The 19991-nt window shown below is 35.1% G+C and overlaps 1 protein-coding gene across 1 annotated transcript; it reads left to right on the top strand.

Moving 5' to 3' along the window:
- Positions 1-13171: 13171 nt before the first annotated feature.
- Positions 13172-18430, top strand: LOC137942265 (uncharacterized). Its single transcript, XM_068787972.1, has 7 exons — positions 13172-13740; positions 14592-14768; positions 14943-15092; positions 17127-17228; positions 17315-17385; positions 17515-17582; positions 17905-18430. The coding sequence occupies exons 1-7, from the start codon at positions 13513-13515 to the stop codon at positions 18135-18137; spliced, it is 1029 nt and encodes a 342-aa protein (XP_068644073.1). The 5' UTR covers positions 13172-13512; the 3' UTR covers positions 18138-18430.
- Positions 18431-19991: the final 1561 nt, after the last annotated feature.

Below are 19991 nucleotides of genomic sequence, written 5' to 3'. Positions count from 1 at the left end.
CTGCTACTTTCTCCCGCCCAACCGAGAAGAATCCCTTCCCAAGCCAGACCCACTGTCTTGGCAATGAACGCTAATCAAGGTGGGAGTAGTAGCATGAGCTCCCCTCACCAATCTCATACTAATCAAACTTTTGATCAGGAATGTAGGGAAGATGCGCTTCTTGGTAACTCTGATTTTGGTTGCATTCTTCATTATACAAGTAGTTGCTTCTGCATTTTTTTTTTTGTTTTTGCGTTTTTAAACTCAATTTTTTTTTTTTTATGTTCTTTGCTTTTCTGTTTGTTGGGTTTCTTTTATATTTTCCTCGAGCTGAGCTTTTTGGGTGCTTTGCCGAGGTCTATTGAAACATTTCCAATGAAAATAGAGGATTCTTACTGGAAACTTCTCTGATTTTCCTCTTGCTGCTATGAGCCCTCTTCTAGTCAAATCGTGTAAGAAGCCATGAACTAGACGCATTATTTATTCTATCTGATTCCTAATCTCATTCTGTAGGTTGGCGTTGGCCTGATGTTACTTCTACTGTTCGGGAGATCGAATGCGATATGTCTCTATGCAAGTTCAATTTTTAACTCTGCAATGCTTTATTTTCTTCTAATGATGTTACTGATCTTCTCCAACAGGTATCAATCTAAGGTGACTCGCCTGCTGATGACTGATTAGCTATTTGTCAATGTAGTTGTATCTGTTTGTGCTGAAGTCGATCAATTCTTAAGTTATCTTCAAGATCTTTCAACTAGGCGAAATTTGAAGCAATTTCTTGTGGCATTTTCCTGCAAGAAATTCTTTCGAAAAGTGTCTCTTTGTTGCCTCTTTATGAAGTTTGAGTCACTAAATTATGTAGTTCTATTTAGATAATTGCAAGCTTGTGGGTAACTGCCATTATCAGACAATTATGTAATTTTCATACTGTTGTGTATGTTTGTGAGTATCTAACTTCATTTATCCCAAAGTATTTGTTGAAGTAGTTAATTGAATGTTTAATTGTGTATGTGAAAAATGTATGTGGATATGACAATGCACAAAAGTGTGCATTAATTAACATCATTAGATCACTATTTATAGAAGACTGAAGGAGTTGGGTGTTGGCAATGGCGTTGAGAGTGTCGATGACTCTAGTACTCCCTTCATATGGTTATTTTTGGGTTAGATACTGGAAGAAGGTTTCATGTACTAGATGAGAAATCATTGAGGCAATGATGCTAGTAGATCCTCTAGAAGAAACCCTCTTTTATGCTCTACTTCTCCACCTTAGAAATGGTTTTAGTTTATATGGTTGTTGCAATGAAAGGAACAAGAACATAACAAAATTAGATGGAGCTTTAGTGATGGATTTAGGATCTCATAATAAGGTCCTCAAGAAGAGGGTGAGAGAGAGAGGAGTGGAAGAAGAAGAGGAGAAGAAATGAGAAGGAAGAGGAGAAGGGGGAAGAAGAAAGAAGGCTAAAGAGAGATAGAGCCCTAGAGAGCTTGGGAGAAGAGAGAAACGCTAGGGAGAAATTTGAGAGAAAAGGGGAAGGCTTGATGCTCTACCCCTTACTTTGAGTCTCTATATATATTTAATGATAGGGTGTTATAATGTCTGCAATACCCTTAGGGCTATAAACTTTCAAAAAGAAAAGACACAAGTAGACATGCATCATCTTACATAATTACACCTTGTGCCATCCTTATGAGAATAACACTTATTTACCTTTTTTATGCCACCTCCTTGACATGGGCATGCATATTATCATGATACCATTTGAGGTGTCTTCCAACACTCCCCCTCAAGCTGATGGGGAGAAAACATCGTAGGTACCCAGTTTGTTGCATATAGTGGTTAAGATCTTGAATGTGATTGGTTTTGTAAGAATGTCAACCACTTGTACTTTTGATGAAACATAACTAAGAGATAAAATACCAGCCTGAAATTTCTCCTGTATTAAATGGTAATCTACCTCAATATGTTTTGTCTCTCATTGAAGATAGGATTTGTGATGATATGAATGGTCGTCTGGTTGACACAATATAATTCCATAGAAGCTCTTTTATAGAACCCGAATTCATTAAGAATGGATATGATCCATAGGAGCTCACTGATTGTGTGGGTCATAGCTCTGTATTTTGCCTCTGCACTGGACCTTGCCACCACATTCTGCTTTTTACTTCTCCATGTAACTAGGTTACCACCAACTAAGGTACAATTCCTTGAAGTCGACTTCTTGTCTTCAGGTGTTCCAGCCATTCTGCATATGAGAAACCTTTTATATTGTAGTGACTATGATTCTTGTAGAAAAACCCTTTCCCTTAAGCTCCTTTTAAATATCTTAATATCCTCTCCAAGGCTTACCAATGGGTAAGTTATGGTTTGTGGATATACTAACTTGTCATACTTATTGCATATGATATGTTTGGTATGGTCATCGTGAGGTAGATAAGTTTTTCCACAAGCCTATAATATTTACTTATATCAACATCTTCTCCAGAGCTTGCCCATAGTTTTACATTAATATCCATAGGAGTATTTGCAGGTCAACTCCCCATCATCCTTGTGTCTTCTAGTAAATCCAAAACATACTTTCTCTGAAATAATACAATTCTATGATTAGATTAGAATACCTCAATTCCTAGAAAGTATTTTAGAAGTCCAAGATCTTTTGTTTTAAATTCTTGGCATATCTTTTCGTTGACTTCTTTTATGTTGTCTGCATCACTACCGGTTAAAACGATATCATCCATATAAACTGCTAGTATTACTTTCCCTTTTAAGGTATTCTTGATGAAGAGAGAATGATCTGCTAAGCATCGGTTGAATCCAAATCGTAACAGTGCTTGGCTAAATTTATCAAACCAAGCCAAAGGAGATTGTTTAAGCCCATATAAAGATTTTCTCAGTTTGCATATAGATTCCCCCTCAACCACAAAACCAAGTGGTTGATGCATACAACGTCCCCATTCAAAAAAGCATTTTTGACATCTAATTGAAACACCAGCCAAGAGGAATTAGCAGGTAGAGATAATAAGATGTATACTGAGTTTAATTTATCCACTAGGGAAAAATTCTCCTCTAGTCCACTCCATAACACTGAGTGTATCCCTTGCAACGAGTCGGGCTTTGAGGTGTGCAACAAAACCATCAGGATTATGTTTGATAGTAAAAACCCATTTACAACCCGCATGTCTTTTTCCGGGAGGAAGAAGAACAATGGCCCAAGTCTAATTCTCATATAAGGCATACATTTTTTCTTCCATGGCAGCCTTCCATCTTGGATGTCTCAAAGCCTCCAGATAGGATTGATGAACAGAGACAGAAGAAATAGATGCAAGAAATTGACAACATAAAGAAGACAATTGATGATAAGAAACAAAGTTTGAAATAGGATGAGAAGTATTGGGCCTAGTGTAAGTTCTAGGCTCCTTTCTTAGAGCTATGGGTCGAGTGTCAAATTGTGGGCCAAATACAACAGGAGAAGATGGACTTACCTCGGATGGATCCATAAACTCCACAGGTGTGGTGTTGGCCGAGTCTTCAGGGGACTGAAGTAGACCTGCATCAAACAGCACAACTGGCTTTAGAGATGGTAGCACAAATAAAGGATTTGGGGGTGCATCATTTGAGGAATAAAAGGGTGTATCCTAAAAAATGGTGGCATCCCTCAAGACAATTATCCTCTGAAGAAAGGGATTATAACAAACATAGCCCTTTGGGGTACAGGAGTGACCCAAAAAAATACACTTAAGTGATTTTGGCTCAAGTTTACACTTTTAAGAAGAAGTGATATGGACAAAAGATGTGAAACCAAAAATTTTCAAAGGGAGAAGGAGTCTTCCTTCGGAAATAATAATGAGTATGGGGATGTATGGCTAAGACTGATGAAAGTAGCCTATTAATAAGGTAGTAGATCAATAAAAGTAGGCTACTTCAAGGAGATGTTGATTTTTACTTTCAACAACACCATTTTGTTGAGGGGTGTAAACATAAGACGTTTGATGAAGAATACCATTATCATGAAGAAAAAAAGGTTTGAAAATCACTAGAAAGGTATTCTTTGGCATTATCTGATCGAAACACATGTATTTCTTTTTCCAAACTGAGTAGACACCATAGTATGAAAAGATTTAAAAATGGAAAAAATTTCACATCGTTTTTAAAAAAGAAAAAACACGTGACTCGAGTAGTCATAAAAACAAGGTGACAAAATATTTAACTTGAGAAATGTTTGAGACACTTAAGGATCCCCATATATTTGAATGTATTAATAAAAAGGGAGCAACACCTTTAATTTTAGCTTGAGGAGAATATGATGTCCTCTGGTGTTTGCTCAATTGACAGACTTCACAGTTGAAAGTTGGTAATTTTTTTAAGGATGGAAGTAAGAGTTGAAGTGATGTTGTGGATGGATGACCAAGCCAATTGTGCCATAACCCTACCTTTGTCAGAGAAGTGGCAATCATAATGACTGGAGGCAGGTTCAAGCAATAGAAGCCCCCCTGTTCATGGTTGCCACCAATCACTTACTTCGTTGTGAGATCCTAGAAGACACAAAAAGAAGGTGAGAACGTGGAGTAATTAAAACGCTTGGTTAACTGGCTAACAAATAACAAGTTTAAAGGAAATGGACAAATAAGACATCGGTAAGCGGAAGAGATGGTGTAACAAGGGAAGATCTCTTCCCAAGAACTTTGGTTTGGGATCCGTCAACAATGGTAGCAAACTTACTTGGTAACGTCAACAATGGTAGCAAACTTACTTGGTAGACATGGAGATATAGAATGTAACAAATTCCTATTACCTATAAGATTCTCAAAGGCATCTAAGTTGATAATCCAAGATGAAGAGAAGTGGTACAAAGCATACCCGAAGCAGTAGTGGTAGATGTTGGAGAAGAAGGAGGAGATACCATCAGATTTTTCATCCTCTGGAAGAGGTCATAATCATCATCAGTTAGAGTTTGCTTTCCTTGTTGTGACTCGGGTTGGGCAGTATGCTTCTCATTCTAAATCGAGACTTGGTTGGCAGTGACCCAGTTTGGTTTGCCATGAAGCTTCTAGTAGGTCTCCACCAAAGAGTTCAGTCCACCACAATGACTACATTACCAGTTGTCTGATCTTGAAGGACCATAACCATTCCTTCCTCCTCTTGATCGGCCTCTATAATTTCTATTGTGCCCTCGACTTGTAGAAGATGTACCCCTATTTCTTGAGTACATAGCAGATGATACCTCAGTAAGAGGGATGGAGGAAAAATCTAGTATTCGAAGTAGAGTTACATTGATGTCATCAAATGGTGGAAATGCAAAGGCGCTAAGTAGTTGAATTTTGGCCACTTCAAGATATGGCTTAATATTGGACAGTAAGATAGCGTGTACTAAGGCCTCCCTTTGTTTTTTATGAACAGATATATCAGTAGATAGGGACTGAGCAAGTTTCCATTCCTAAATTAACCCTCTAAATCTAGCCAAGAACTCATGCAGGTTCTCTCCTTGTTCGGTAGTAAACTTATTCTAAAATACATCATATAATTTTTTTAAACTTTCGGTGCTTGAATTCAACTTGAAGTGAGTGTCCCATATCTACCTTGCGGTCTCAAGGTGGACAATATTGTTAGCCACATGTTCCTCCATGCTGTTAATGAACCAACTAATGATAAGTGTGTCATTCTTAAGCCATTTGACAAAGGAACTATTGTTTTCATCTATGGGTGGAGATGGTTTAGATAAATGTCCTAAGAGATCTCTAGTGATAAGGAATCTCTTAACCGATTGAGACCAACTCAAGTAATTTAATAACCCTCTCAAGGGTATTGTGGTAATCTTTAAAAAAACACTCTCATATTCTCATAATCTCCACCCATCACTAGGAAAGATTCAAAACACTTGGTTTATCTATTTGACCCTAACCAATTGACCCAACCGAGAAGAGAAGAAGAACCAAGTCAAAAAATTGAGCCAAGCACTGATTTCAAACAAAACCAAGCACATAATATCTGATTTTTTAACTCCTCATACTCATTAAAATCTTGTAAAATTGATTCACAATCTTTCTTAATTAAGAAGGAATTGTAATAAATAAGAGAAATCTCAAAAAATGCCTGATAAGTTAGAAGATCTTCTTAAGGAAAGAAACTTTCCTTCTATGGCACTTGTGCTAACTAGCTAGATAATATCACGATCTTTGACTTGCCTTTTGTTTTCCTAACCGATTTAGGACGAAATTCCAGAGAATAAATCAATAGAGGAAGCCTTAAAATGGATCAATCATAGCAAGATATGATCACAATCTTCAAGGGCGCCAGTTTTATGGAGGAAGGAAACTTTCCTTCTATGCAAGTGTGCCAGATTTATGATATCACAGCCAAATCTTACCTTTTCTCCTTGATTTTTTTTAGGTAAGATAGTCCAAAGGATAACACCACCAATGCAAGAAGATGCCAACACCTATTTCAAAAACAACTTCTCTCGGTAAAAAAATAAAAATCAACCTTCACTGAGTTCTTTAAAGAGGAAAACATGCAAACAACAATATAAACTGGTCTTGAATGAATTTAATCATACTTTGATCATGGTAATCCTCACTTACATCAAGAGGACAAGAAAAACTTCATCCAACATATGTTTCTCTAAGGGAGAAAATTGAACTTATGATAACTCAACATAAGCTCAAACCAAGTATTCTTTTGAATGAAAAATAAACCGAGCACAAGACATTTTCATGCATGAGATGAACCACAAATATTTTATCCAAAGGAGTAATAATCATTAAACCTCTTGATAAGATCAAAACATTATCAAAAACATCTCATGAAGGAGAAAAAAGCATTTACCTTCTTGCCAAGTCTTTGCTTTACTAGCACAAATACATGAAGCTTGATTAAAACCTCTTAATAATCTCTTTAATGTCGAGATGTTAAACCCAATGCTTTGATACCAGGTTGGATTTAGTATCCCATAATAAGGTCCTCGAGAAGAGGGTGAGAGAGAGAGAGGAGATGAAGAAAAAGAGGAGAAGAAAAGAGAGGAAGAAGGAAGAAAAAAGGGAAGAAGAGAGAACGCTAAAGAGAGATGAAGCTCGATAGAGCTTGGGAGAATAGAGAAATGCTAAGGATGGATTTGAGAGAAGAGGGGAATGCTTGATGCTCCACACCTTACCTTGAGTCTCTATTTATAGTTTATAACAGGGTGTTACAATGTCTACAATGCCCTTAGGGCTACAAGCTTTCAAAAGGAAAATACATAAGTAGACATATATCATCTTACATAATTATACCTTTGTACCATCCTTATGGGAAGAGCACTTATTTACCCTTTTATGCCACCTCCTTGAAATGGGCATGCATATTACCATGATGTCATTCGAGGTGTCTTCCAACATTTAGCTAACTCGAGCAAAATCTGACATCAAGTGTTTAAAGACTGCTCTTACTGCTACCGAATCCAAGTTAAAGCAAGGAGAGGAAAAAAAGGTGAATCTCAAGATGAGCCTAAAGATTGGTCTTGATGCTCTTCTCCTAAGAGCTCAACAAGCTAAAGAACTGTTGAAGCATGAACAAGCCAAAACTCTAGAATATTGAAACTTATTTTCTTTTTTAAAGAAATGTATTTATTAGTTGTTTCTATAAATTGAAGATAAATGCAGTGTTGAGGGGCTATCGATGCAGGATTGATCCTTCTATTTGTTTGAGTGGAGATTTAAATTCCAACATCTGTCTTATAACATCATTTCTCTAAATTCTTCATACTCGCCCAACCTAAACTAGCTTTTCATTATATGTGCAAGTTTGAGGCCAATGAAAGCCCTTGAGAAATGGGCCACTTAATTGTTTGTGTTTAGCATATTCTGTAAGCTTGGAGAAAGCAAGCTTTTCCATCATATACTTTTGAATACTTTTAAAAAATTTTATGATTTTTATGCTTATGTTGATATTCTTGCTAGGTGTATGTTTTTGTAAGGATAATAAATAGGATTGATGAATTTTCAAATCAATGCTATAATTTGTTGTACTTATATTTTTCACAAGTGTCTAATGCTACTGTAGGGCCTCGAGATGACTATTTTCTTTGCAAGCGCCTTGAGGTATTAGGTGTATATACATCTAGCTACGTTGAGTTGAATACTAGTTGAAATGTTTCCATTTTATTAAGAAGACTCTATAGCACCAGACAACTGGAGATCTGGGTTCAAATCCCAGTAGAGTCATATTACTCTTATTGTGTATTAAAATCTTTTAATTTTATTGGTCAACCATTTGGTGATATTGGTTTGAGCTTTCAACCATATATTTTTTTTTTTACATATCATTTCTTGTATTTCTACTATTCAACCTCCAAAGAGCATTTATTTGCAAGGATTTTGACTCAAATGACTTGCAAGACTAGTTTAGTGGGAAAAATGAATTTTATCTATCTTATTGATTTATGCTTTTTATAGCTTGGTGAGAATTTGGACCAATGACCACATCTAAATGAATTGGTTCAATACTACAAGGCATATTTGAGTGAAGGATGATAACAAGTATGGCCACTTCGAGAGCATCACTCCCATATCATTTCAAAGTCAGATTTTAGAAGGGGCCTGATAGAGACATAGAAACTAGTAATTAAGAGAAATGCATGAGAATTGGCTATTTGTTGTTCAAAGCATTATTATTCTTAATGTGTTAATTGAAAACAAATGTATGTTGCATAACTTTGCTTACTATGCTACAAAAATGTGTCTTACCAGCATAAGGCAGTTCAAGATAGAAGATACTAAAGATGGTGACATCTTGCTTTTGATTGCCACCTTATCTACCAGCATAGTAGAATATCAGCTTAAGAGAGCAAAGAGAAGCTAATAGTTGGGGGGAAGGGGTATAGCTCAAAATTCATGGCAATAGGAGGTGCAACAGATATCTCCAAATTAGTTTCATCCTCATTCCTTGACAAGCTCGTGGGTGCCTTACTGATGCATGTGGAAAACGACTTCTCCATTCCACAAGTTAAAGAATATGTTTCATCACATCTAGCAGTTCGGTTATCCTCCTGGATAGAACTAATAGGTTTAGCCTTCATGGTAGAATGACAATGGTCCAAACAAAGCTGCACATGACTGGTTGGCTCTTGCTTGACACTTTGCACAAGAAAAAAGATGAAATATCAAGAATAGTAGAAAATAATAAACAACATGCTAGTGAGCTTACCAAACATGCACTCACATTGTAAATTCACACACTATTCTCAATTTTTTATTTCAATTTGTAGAGCGATGGCACTCACGAGAGAGTCTCACAATTTATATACTATAAGTATCTAGAGTCACTTAACAAAATCATAATTATTAGACATGCACAAAGTCTTTGTTTAAATTGATTTTGGGATTTGAGTTTGGTTATTGCTTTGGTTTGAGTTTATAACTTATAGCTTATGTTTATTGGAATTTGGTTCGAAGGGGGGACTTACCTGAGTCTTTGAGAAGCCTCTTGAAAATGGAATGCTTTGTTTAGTATATATACAAATGTTAATATTGTTTATCATATGTTATTTGAAGGACCATTTGCACCATTATAAGATAACAAAAATATCAAAAAATGATTTTTTAATTAAAAATTTAGATATTTTTATTAAAAATCCCTTGTAAGCAATATTCTTGCTTTTGTGTTTTTTTTTCTATCCTTTCCTGCTGAAGCAATAAAAGATTATTTTTTATTTTCTTTATTATATTATATGGTAAGAAAATTCAGTTGAATATTTTTGCACCTCCTAAAACTGGCATAATTACTAGAATTTTTTTGCGTGTATTTTTTTCTATGTTTTTCAATCGACTCAAAAACACAAAATTTAAGGCAATTGCTGGATTGGAAAACTTGGTCAAAATCATTAGGAACATGTGGATACATGATAATAGTAGGAGAGTTCAAGGAAATAAAAAAATATAGAACACCAAGAGATAATGACTGAAGAAGATTGTTTAGAAGATTAAATCTTTAAAATTTGAAGCCACAAGATTTGACCATCATAATCTTATAATTACTTTGGTTCAAACATAAGATCAAATTGTTCATTCGAACACAAAAGTCATGTCTATATATACTTCATAGCCCAACTTTTAACAATGAAATCATAAATTCTTCATTAATTACTTTAATCACTATATATGATGATGAAATACTATTTTCATTGTTAAATGTTTTGTGTCCAACTTTTAAAGGTGAAATCATAATCACTAGATACCTCTTTGTTTGTAACAACAAAATAATATTTTGTCTTTACATGTACTTTTTCCAAGGGAGTTGTATTGCTAATTAAAAAATTGTGACTAATTGTCTTTGTTTTTGTAGTGTTGATAGGTGAAAAACTTTTAAAAAAATTTAATGATTTTCAAGATAAAAAATACCAAAACATTATCTTATTTTTTTAAGACTTGATTGTAGAAATATAAAAAATATTTGAGAATATTAATGAAAAAATAAGAGGATAAAACAAATTAAAAAAATAAAATGGGTAGGAATGTACAAAATACTTTTTTAATAGTGAAACAAAGGGCATGTCAGTGCATGCTGAGGAAAGTGAAAATGAATTTGAATTCATTTTCACTTACCCAAAATCATTAGAGTTCATCCAACGAGTGAGAGTAAAAGTGATTTACCTATAAAATGAGTGAAAGTGAAATCCGAGCATTTACCCTCATATTTCACTTTCACTTGCTCTCTCTCAAAGCTCCTCTCTGCTTCCCTCTCGATTAACCCTTTCTCTCAACGCTCTTCTTTGCTTCCTTCTCGACACTTTCTCTCTCTTAACATTCATTTTGAAGATGCCTGGGAGGTCATTGTGGCGCTTCCTAGTACCCATCCCTCCTCTTCCTCCCTCGATTTTGTCTTCTTCCACCTTTTCTGACCATCCCTTGTTATTTCTATGCTTGATTTTGGCGCTTTTTCTTAATAGTCATGGCTTTGTTGTTTCCACTCATTCTCCCTCATTTCTCTCAATTTTTCTCTTGTTCCTTAGCGCTCAAACAGTTTTCTGGCATTGCCGCTATTGGATCTCCATCGACATAGCCCTCAACATCACGAGACTCAAGGAAAAAGACCTCCCTCTTCACATACCTTATGATTTTCCCATTTTCCTCACATTCAAATGTTTCCTTGTGTGATTTATTGGTGTTATTTTCATGGCCGACCAAGTGGAATTGATGGTGAAAATTTTGAGGAAATCTGACGTTGTCATTGTTAATAGTAGACTAGTAATTAACCACAAAGGTTAATCAATATTTAATCTCTAGTAATTAACTGAAATAGTTTATAAAGTAATTAATAACTAATTAATAGTTGATAGTAAACACCTAAATAATTCATTAATCAAGTCATGGTAAATATTGGTTAAAAATTAATTATTAATGATTGGTATAATTATGTTGAATTTATGGTAATAAAAATAAACATAATAATGGTAATAAATTACTAAAATATGTTTATTGATTAATTCTTAAATATTTAATAAATTATTTGAGTGGTTAAAAATTAATAACTAACTAATAGTTAAATAATTCAAATTTAAAAATACTATTAAATAATTAACTATTATAATATGTTCTAGTATAATTTAATAAGACATATCATATTATATATATGAACTTAATCACTTTAATAAATTAAGACTATAATATGTATAGAAAAGTATATTAATAATTTTAGTAATATTTATAGTGACTAAAAGTAATAACCATCTTATAAAAGTTAAACCTATCAAAATATTTTTATATAATAAAATACTCTATTTTATGTATTTATATATATTATAGACTTTTAATACTATATTTAATTACTAATTTAAGAGTGATAATTTAGATATTGTAGAATTAAGAATTTGATAAAGTATCTGAACATTATAAAAGTAAACATCTTTGTTTATTTTTTTAATTAATTAAATTAATAATTTTATTTTACTTTGTAATTATTTTATTAATTTAGACAAACTAAAATCTATTTTATTTTATTAATAAAATACCCTATTTATTATATTATATTATATTATATTATATTAATAATTTAAGAATGATAATTAAGATACTATAAAAGTAAGAATTTGATCAAGCATATAGATATTATAAAAGTAAACATCTTTGTTTAGGTATTTTATTTTTATTTTTAATATTAATTTAATTAATAATTTTATTTTAATTTTGTAATTATTTTATTAATTTAGACTAAACTAAAATCTATCTTATTTTATTAATAAAATATCCTATTTATTTATTTATTATATTCAAGACAGTAATAATTTAAATATTATAAAAATAAGAATTTGATAAAGTATCTAAACATGATAAGAGTAACCATGTTCGTTTAGGTATATTATTATTTTTACTTAATTAAATTAATATTTTATTTTAAAATTTTAAATTATTTATCTTATTTTGTTAATTGAAAAGTTAAATAAATTTATTTTAATAAATTTAAATCTATTATAATATTTTATTAATAAACTCATTCTCTATTTTCAACTGTTTTTTCCATTGAACACACCCGAAAGATATGAATAAATCTAGATTGGTGAGGTTATGCAACATGGTGAAACCCTAAACCCTAAACCCGAAATATCGTGTATGAAACGAAATGTATCAAATTTTGAGGAGGCAAAATGATAAACCAGCTATATATACAAAATAGCAAAACATATCGTCCGAGGCATCTCATATTAATGAGAAAGTGAGATGCTTCATAACTCGGAGATGTGATTCACGCAAATTACATTTCACCTGGTCGACTCAGCGAGTTGCAATACCACAATCGATGGATCGGGTGACGCATTCTCATGAACTACAGAGATTTTATCGTGAAAACTGACGAATGTGCAGCTCGTGATGCACGACACTCTCTCTCTCTCTTTTACCCTCGTCATCAAGCCTGTTCAATACGTCCAAGACAAGGTTATTTTCGTCCGTTAGACATGTCATCAAACCCTACACTAAATTACGTTGAGTTCCTTCACCTTGACCGCCCATTTCCAGGATGATCTCCGCCGTCCGTATTAGGAGACTACGAGTTGCCCAGGGCCAGGCTCGCGCGGCGTACTTGTTAGGCAAGGATATTCTTTTAAAAGGGATATTCTCTGTCTGTCTCTCTCTCTCGCCGTGTCGGTTCGAATCTCGTCTCCGAAGACCGACTCGGAGCCTTGTAGTCTTTTACTCTTTAAACTCTTTAAGACTGTTTAGGGTTCATATACCTACCATTTAAGACTGTTTGGATTACTGAACCAACCAGCGAAAACCCCAAAACAGAAGAAAGCTTGGAAATAGAGGCATCCCCTGTTTCCTACTTTCTCTCCAAAACCTTCTGAAATATCTAAAATTTCCCCCTCCCCGTGCATGTCGCTAAAAGGTTAAAGAACCTCTGTATCTATCTTTCTCCCTTTAGGGTTTTTCTGGGTTTGAAGCTTCTGTCGCCATTCCAACAAGCGGGGCCGTTGCTCTCTTCTGGGTTTCGGTCAGCGTAAATAGACCGATGCGAAGCGAGGTTGGGTTTTCTTAGGGATTTCAGGGTATTAGACATAGGGAGAAATGCAGACGGATGCTCGAGTCGGAGTTGTCGTCGAGGGCGGTGGGCAGAGGCCTCTAAGTTCGGGCCACGGTGGAGGAGGTATCCGTAAGTATCATTCGCAGCAACAGCAGTCATGGCAGCAACAATCCAAGATTGGCACGGTTTCTCAGCTTCTTGCGGGTGGCATCGCTGGTGCTGTCAGTAAGACCTGCACTGCGCCGCTCGCTCGCCTCACAATCCTCTTCCAGGTATTTGGGAATATTAATTTTTGTATTTCTGCTCTTGATAGAGCTACATTGGGAAATTTCAAATTGGTCGAAGGTTAAATTTTTCTGTTGTTGGAGGTTTATATTTCATTGATTCGGGTCATGAAATGAGAATATTTCACATTTAAGCACCGTTGATGTCCTGAGGTTTTACGGAGTTAGGGATTGGTCCCTCACTGTGTCAAAAGGTTTAACTTTGTCCCATAAACGAGTAAACACGTTCCAGTTGTTTTCTCTCATCTAATTAGCTCGATATTGTGTAAATCCTTTTAAGGTATTGCAGGTCTTTTCCTTATTAAAATCAAATTAATTTTAATAAACGGGTGAATGTCTGGATAATTATATGGCCAGACATAGTGAGGCCCCTGCTGTAACTTATCAAGTCATTCTTTTACCATATCTTCATTAAAAAGACAAAATTTCTTTGCAAAATTCTTCTTACGAGTAGGTGATATCTGTGGTATTCCTGCAAGTGACTGTGTTGTTGCTGGACTATTTTTGCAGCCATTCTCTCCACTATTTTTTGTAGCCGTTCTAATTAACGACATGCCTGAGCATATATTTATGTTCTATGGAGATATTGGGTCATAAATTATTATGGATTCATTCTGATTGAACCTTTTTTTTTTTTTTGGATTAGCTGTCTGCTTGAATGACTTTTTAGTTTAGGTACTTCAGATTTTGATTAGGTCACTTTGTATGCAACTTGAAGTCCTTGTCTCAAGCGCATTGCTTTTAAAAAAAAAATCAAAAGAAGAAGTGCATGTTTTCATTATAAGGTGATCTCAAGTCAAATTAATCTGATATCTCATTCCATTGTTTTTCTTCTAAAGGTCCAAGGCATGCATTCAGATGTTGCAAAATTGCAGAATGCAAGTATAATCCGAGAGGCTTCACGTATTGTCCATGAAGAAGGATTTCGAGCATTTTGGAGGGGGAATTTGGTCACAATCGCACATCGTCTTCCTTATTCTTCTATCAGCTTCTATGCTTATGAGCGCTACAAGAATGTCAGTTAGAAAAAAGTCAAATATGTTTGTTTACTTTTTTGTTGAACAACCAAGTGTGAACAAATGGATAAAGCATTTATTTTTAAAATTTTGTTGTTTCTTAATTTTATCTCCTCAGTAGTGTTTTTTCTTTTATATGTAATATATTAATACTATAATTATTATCTTCTGCAGTTTTTTCAGTCATTACTTGGACTAGAGGGTCACAGAGAAAATGTAAGTGCAGACCTTTGTGTGAGATTATTAGGTGGTGGACTGTCAGGTATAACTGCAGCAACATTGACATATCCACTGGATCTTGTGAGGACACGGCTGGCAGCACAGGTGATTTTAGAACTTGTCAACATTTTATTTTTTTGCATAGGCATGAGTTATGTGATGATTTCTGTCGTCTTTCTTCTATAAACAGCAAGGGGATCTTAATGGAAGATTCTCTCTCTCTCTCTCTCTCTCTCTCTCTCTCTCTATATATATATATATATATATATATATATATATGTGTTATATTTTTTTAAATTGGGTTCATTGGATACATGTGCATGGTGCTAGAACTGGATGATGGAAGTGGAATTGCATTCCTTCTCAGAATTGAAAAGAAAGTGGAGAGGAACCTGGGAATGGTTTCTGATTGATTATACTTCTTTTATGGTCATAGAAAGTATTTTATGAGCACAAAAATTCTATACTGTGAGTGGATTGACTTTGTCGACAATTAAGTTGTGCTATTGAAAATAAGCCAATCACCTTCTCCAGAAATTTTAAAGACAAAATACGTGGGTTTGGACAATCTTGCCGTGAGTTTGTAGCTCTCATGTTGTCAATGAAATTTCTTGCAAATTCTCTGCCCCCTGTTTTCTACTGTGTTCCATCTGCCTTTTCTGTATCTGATTCTCAAAATAACTTCTTCTCATCTCTTGGAAATTCTTCTACCATCTGAGTCTATTAACTTGCATTCCTCATGTACCCTATTTGTTTTAAATGTATGAGTTTGAGTTGTCTATCCTTGGGCACCTTCATTTGTTTTTTGCTAATCTATGAATGGAGATGACAACTCAGCAAAAAATAAAAGATAAAGTATGGAGATGACAATTTACCCATTTGTAATAGCTGAAAGCATGTGTAAAATGCCATGACTAAGGCATCATATTGTAAATGGAAGTTGAACTTTCAAAAACAAAGGTTAAAATCAAACTCTGGTAAGTGTCTATGCTGGGTCAGGTTAAATAGACTTGAGGATCACATGCAATTATAGTGAATCTGAAGTTAGTATTGCAAATCAACATGTGCTGTCAGGCTGATTACCAAAATTTTTTTTTTTTTTGCAAATGTAATTCTCATCAATTTACCTTAACTATCTTCTTTATACTCATCGTTCACTTGTAAAATGGAATTAATTGTCCTGGGACATTTGGACGGTGTCCATAACCGATGCAATTAATAGTCCTGGGACATTTGGACAGTGTCCATAACCGATGCAATTTGTTACCTGTATCTCGCAGATATTTCAATTCTAGCTAGCTATGATGTCTTGGATTGCAAGGCCTTCTTTGCTTTCTTTTCTAAACAGAAACACCGTTTTCAAGTATAACTAAATACCAAGGTGGAAAGTGGGTATTGATGATATTAGGCTTACACTTCCCAGTTTCTTCTAATTATTGAGCTCGGAATTGGAGGTAGTGCTCCAAATGCACTGCCCTGGGTTAAGATTGAGTACAGAATAACTTCTATTGTGCTCCCTATAGTCATTTTGATTGATTTTTAATTTTCTATCATTCCTTTTCTTTCCCTAGGAGTCAAAAGACAGTAGATATGTTTTGTCTGATAAATTTGAGGATACTCTGAGGAAAGCAAATGCATACGCTGAATCTGCCATTTCTGGCATACCAACGTGATTGTCTGTAAGTGCAATGCTGCCATGTTGGATTAGCCGTTTCCTCAAACTGTCTTGACTTTAGCTTGATCCCTCTTACATTACTCATCAAATTTAAGTATTTCAAACAATGCTGTAGTTCGGTGTCCTCTGTGATGTGTTGCAGATGATTTAGTTTTGTTCTGACTTCTCTATGTTGATCTGCAATTTTTATAACTTGTCCATGTCGAGTTCTGTCTGCTTGATTAAAACCACAGATTAATGGTTGTTCGTTGTGCCTCTCAACAATTTGCAGATATTCTCCTTAAACAATGTTTTCCAGGTTCTCTGTAAATTTTAGTTGCGAATAGATTAATGAGGTTTGATTTCCAGTTGCCTGTCTACCTTAAAGTAACCAATGATTTTTAGTTTATGCAATGTTAATTTTTTGTGGATTAGTCTTCATACGGTAACTGGTATTCTTACTTATGCTTAATCTGGATTTGCAGACAAATGTTGTCTACTACCGAGGCATTTCTCATACTCTGTACACTATATGTAGAGACGAAGGTATCAAGGGCTTGTATAAGGGCCTAGGAGCTACATTATTGGTATGTTTTCCTTCTTGTTTTTTATGCATTGGAGTATTTGTAGCAGTCACCTGCCAGATCTTTAACATGATTGTTTTCATGTATAGGGTGTTGGGCCTAGTATAGCAATCAGCTTTTCCGTTTATGAGACACTGAGATCGTCATGGCAATCACGAAGGTATGGAGTCTTCTACAAAGAATGTCTTAGTTAAAGGTCATACACTAGAAAAGAAAAAAAAGCTTCTACATTTTTTAAAGCAGTTAATTTTTTTATGCTGATACTTGATTATGCTTGTGTTGACACCAGGCCTCATGATTCCTGTGTCTTGGTTAGCTTAGCCTGTGGGAGTTTGTCAGGCATTGCATCATCCACAGGTAAGTAATGAAGCTGATTGATTATGATTGGTATTGTTATTGTCAATTTTACTTGTTAAAGCTAAAAAAGCTAAAAAAGAATTATAATTTGTAGCATTGTTTTAAGCTGCTTGGAGTTTCCTGAATTCTGACTTCAGACTCATCTCATCCTAGTGTATTATGCTGTCGAATATCATAGAGACAGAGATAATGTTTATTGTCAAGTCATTGAGTAGTTTCATTTTCAAGTTGAAAATTTTGGTAGATTTAAAGTCACATATTTCAATGTTCTTTATTGAAAAAAAAATCACAGGTTGATTTCTTTTTGCTCTGAACATTGCAGCAACCTTTCCTCTGGACCTTGTGAGGCGGAGAATGCAGTTGGAAGGGGCTGGTGGTCAGGCTCGTGTCTACAAAACAGGTCTCTTGGGAACATTCCAGCACATAATCCGTACAGAAGGTTTCAAGGGATTGTACAGAGGTATCTTGCCCGAGTACTATAAAGTTGTTCCAAGTGTTGGAATCGTATTTATGACATACGAGTCCATCAAGATGTTGTTATCATCTACTGGGTGACTGCAGTGTTTGTGCTGCTCTACGAGTTACTGAGGTAGGAAAGATGGGTTGTGACCTGAGGTAGTGGTGCCTCTCTTTTTTAAGTTCTTTATAGAGGTAGGAAAGATGGGTTTTTGTGTTCCCAAAGGCTATGTACCAAAACTCCACAGTGGTAGTTTTGTGGTTACTGCTGTGGTGACAAAAGATTCTAGTGTATAGATAGAAAACATTGTTGAACCTGAGAAGTCCCTGCAAGGGCTTATTAGCAGTGTTACACTCACTATTCATCAATCACAAATTTTTAGTCTTTTACACAGGTTTTCTAGTTGTAATTTTCATGTGGTCAAGAGCGTGCCCAAGTTTGTTTCATCTTGTCACTTCCCTCTTTTCCATTACGAACACTTGAATTACTGTGCTTGGCTCTTACATGTTGAATGGAGATGATGTTCGATGCTCTCTTGTACCCTCTTGTACCGGATTTGTTATGGGGCTGTTACATTGGATGGTGATACTCAAAATAATGTTATCTAGGGTTTATGCCGATTGATAAGATTCTTGTAACGGTCGTTTTTTTGGTTAAAAACGGTTGATTGGGAGATAATCATCCAGACAATTTAGTACTGGTTTCTTTTTAGTTAAGAGAGCCGAACTCATTTTTTTGTGACTTCAACATCTAGACTCGGCAACAGAGAGCTGCTCATGGTACGCCTTCTCAGTAGAGATAACGGGGGCACAGGAAGACTAACATAAAGTGGATTCTCAGGTATGGAACCTGATTGGTCTAGAACTTGGTGACATCAACATTCAGAGCCTCATCAAACCTCATAGAGGTCGTAAATGAAGAGAAACAAGGATATCGTAGATGTCTTCATTATTGAGGAGAACAGCCACAAATACCATGAGTTTCAATAGGATTTCAACCCAAGAACAAAGAGTCCTAAGAGCAGTGATGAGTGATCAAAGGAGATTGACAGCAAGTAACCAATTATCAGCCAGACCAACCAGCCGAGTGAGACTGAGAGAGATTAACAGAAACGTGATGACATACCAGAGAATACCATCTGGCCGAGCAGAGCAAACTTCCAACAAAAATACGATGATAAGTATTTGTAAGAAATACCAATGTCAACGACGAAGCAACCATCAAAGATAGCAAATAAACCAACGAGGACCAACTCAAAATGGGCAACAATAATAATCTGAGCAAATAGTAAGATTGGAATTCTAAAACACCTTAGCTATGAATTTTAAAAATCAATGCTCTGATACCATGTTGAATTTCAGGACTCTATAGATTACATCATGGAGAAAGAAGAAGAACACGCGTTAGGGAGAAAAGAGGAGGAAGAATGGGGTTTTGGACCTATTCAATACCCTCCCCTTTAAGTTCTATTTATAACTGATAAAATATAATCTTAAGATCATGCCCTTCACCCTAGGAAGAGTGAAGAAGAGAGACAAAAAAATATTATTGGAAGATGGGTCTAAGCCCACGTAACCAAAAAAGGCCTGCAAGTCCAAATGTGTGAAAAATGGGCCCAAGCCCATAAGACCAAGGAAGGCTCACACATCCAAGAGAGGAGAAAGATGGTCTCAAGGCCCACAGACCAAGGGGAAGGCCCACACAATGGTGGCATTATGATAAATAAATAGCCATCTCATAAAGATGGTATTGATGTAATTAGTTTAAGTTCTAGGGGCATAATTATACTATTATATTTTTATTAATCTATAAATTGAGTTTCAGGAGCACGGTTATGGACATAAGGCCATAACCCTTTTTTTCCTCATGTTTTCTTCCAAATGGGTGTCTCTCTCTTTTTCTCCAGAAGCTAAATCCATGGAGTCCTAAAAATCAACAAACATAAACTAATT

The sequence above is a fragment of the Aristolochia californica genome, unplaced genomic scaffold (assembly GCF_029961685.1).
Source record: "Aristolochia californica isolate CCGP_79_NKW_82.1479 unplaced genomic scaffold, dmAriCali1.0.hap1 SCAF_10, whole genome shotgun sequence".
Lineage (NCBI taxonomy): Eukaryota > Viridiplantae > Streptophyta > Magnoliopsida > Piperales > Aristolochiaceae > Aristolochia > Aristolochia californica.
This window is presented reverse-complemented; position numbering and strand designations above follow the sequence as displayed.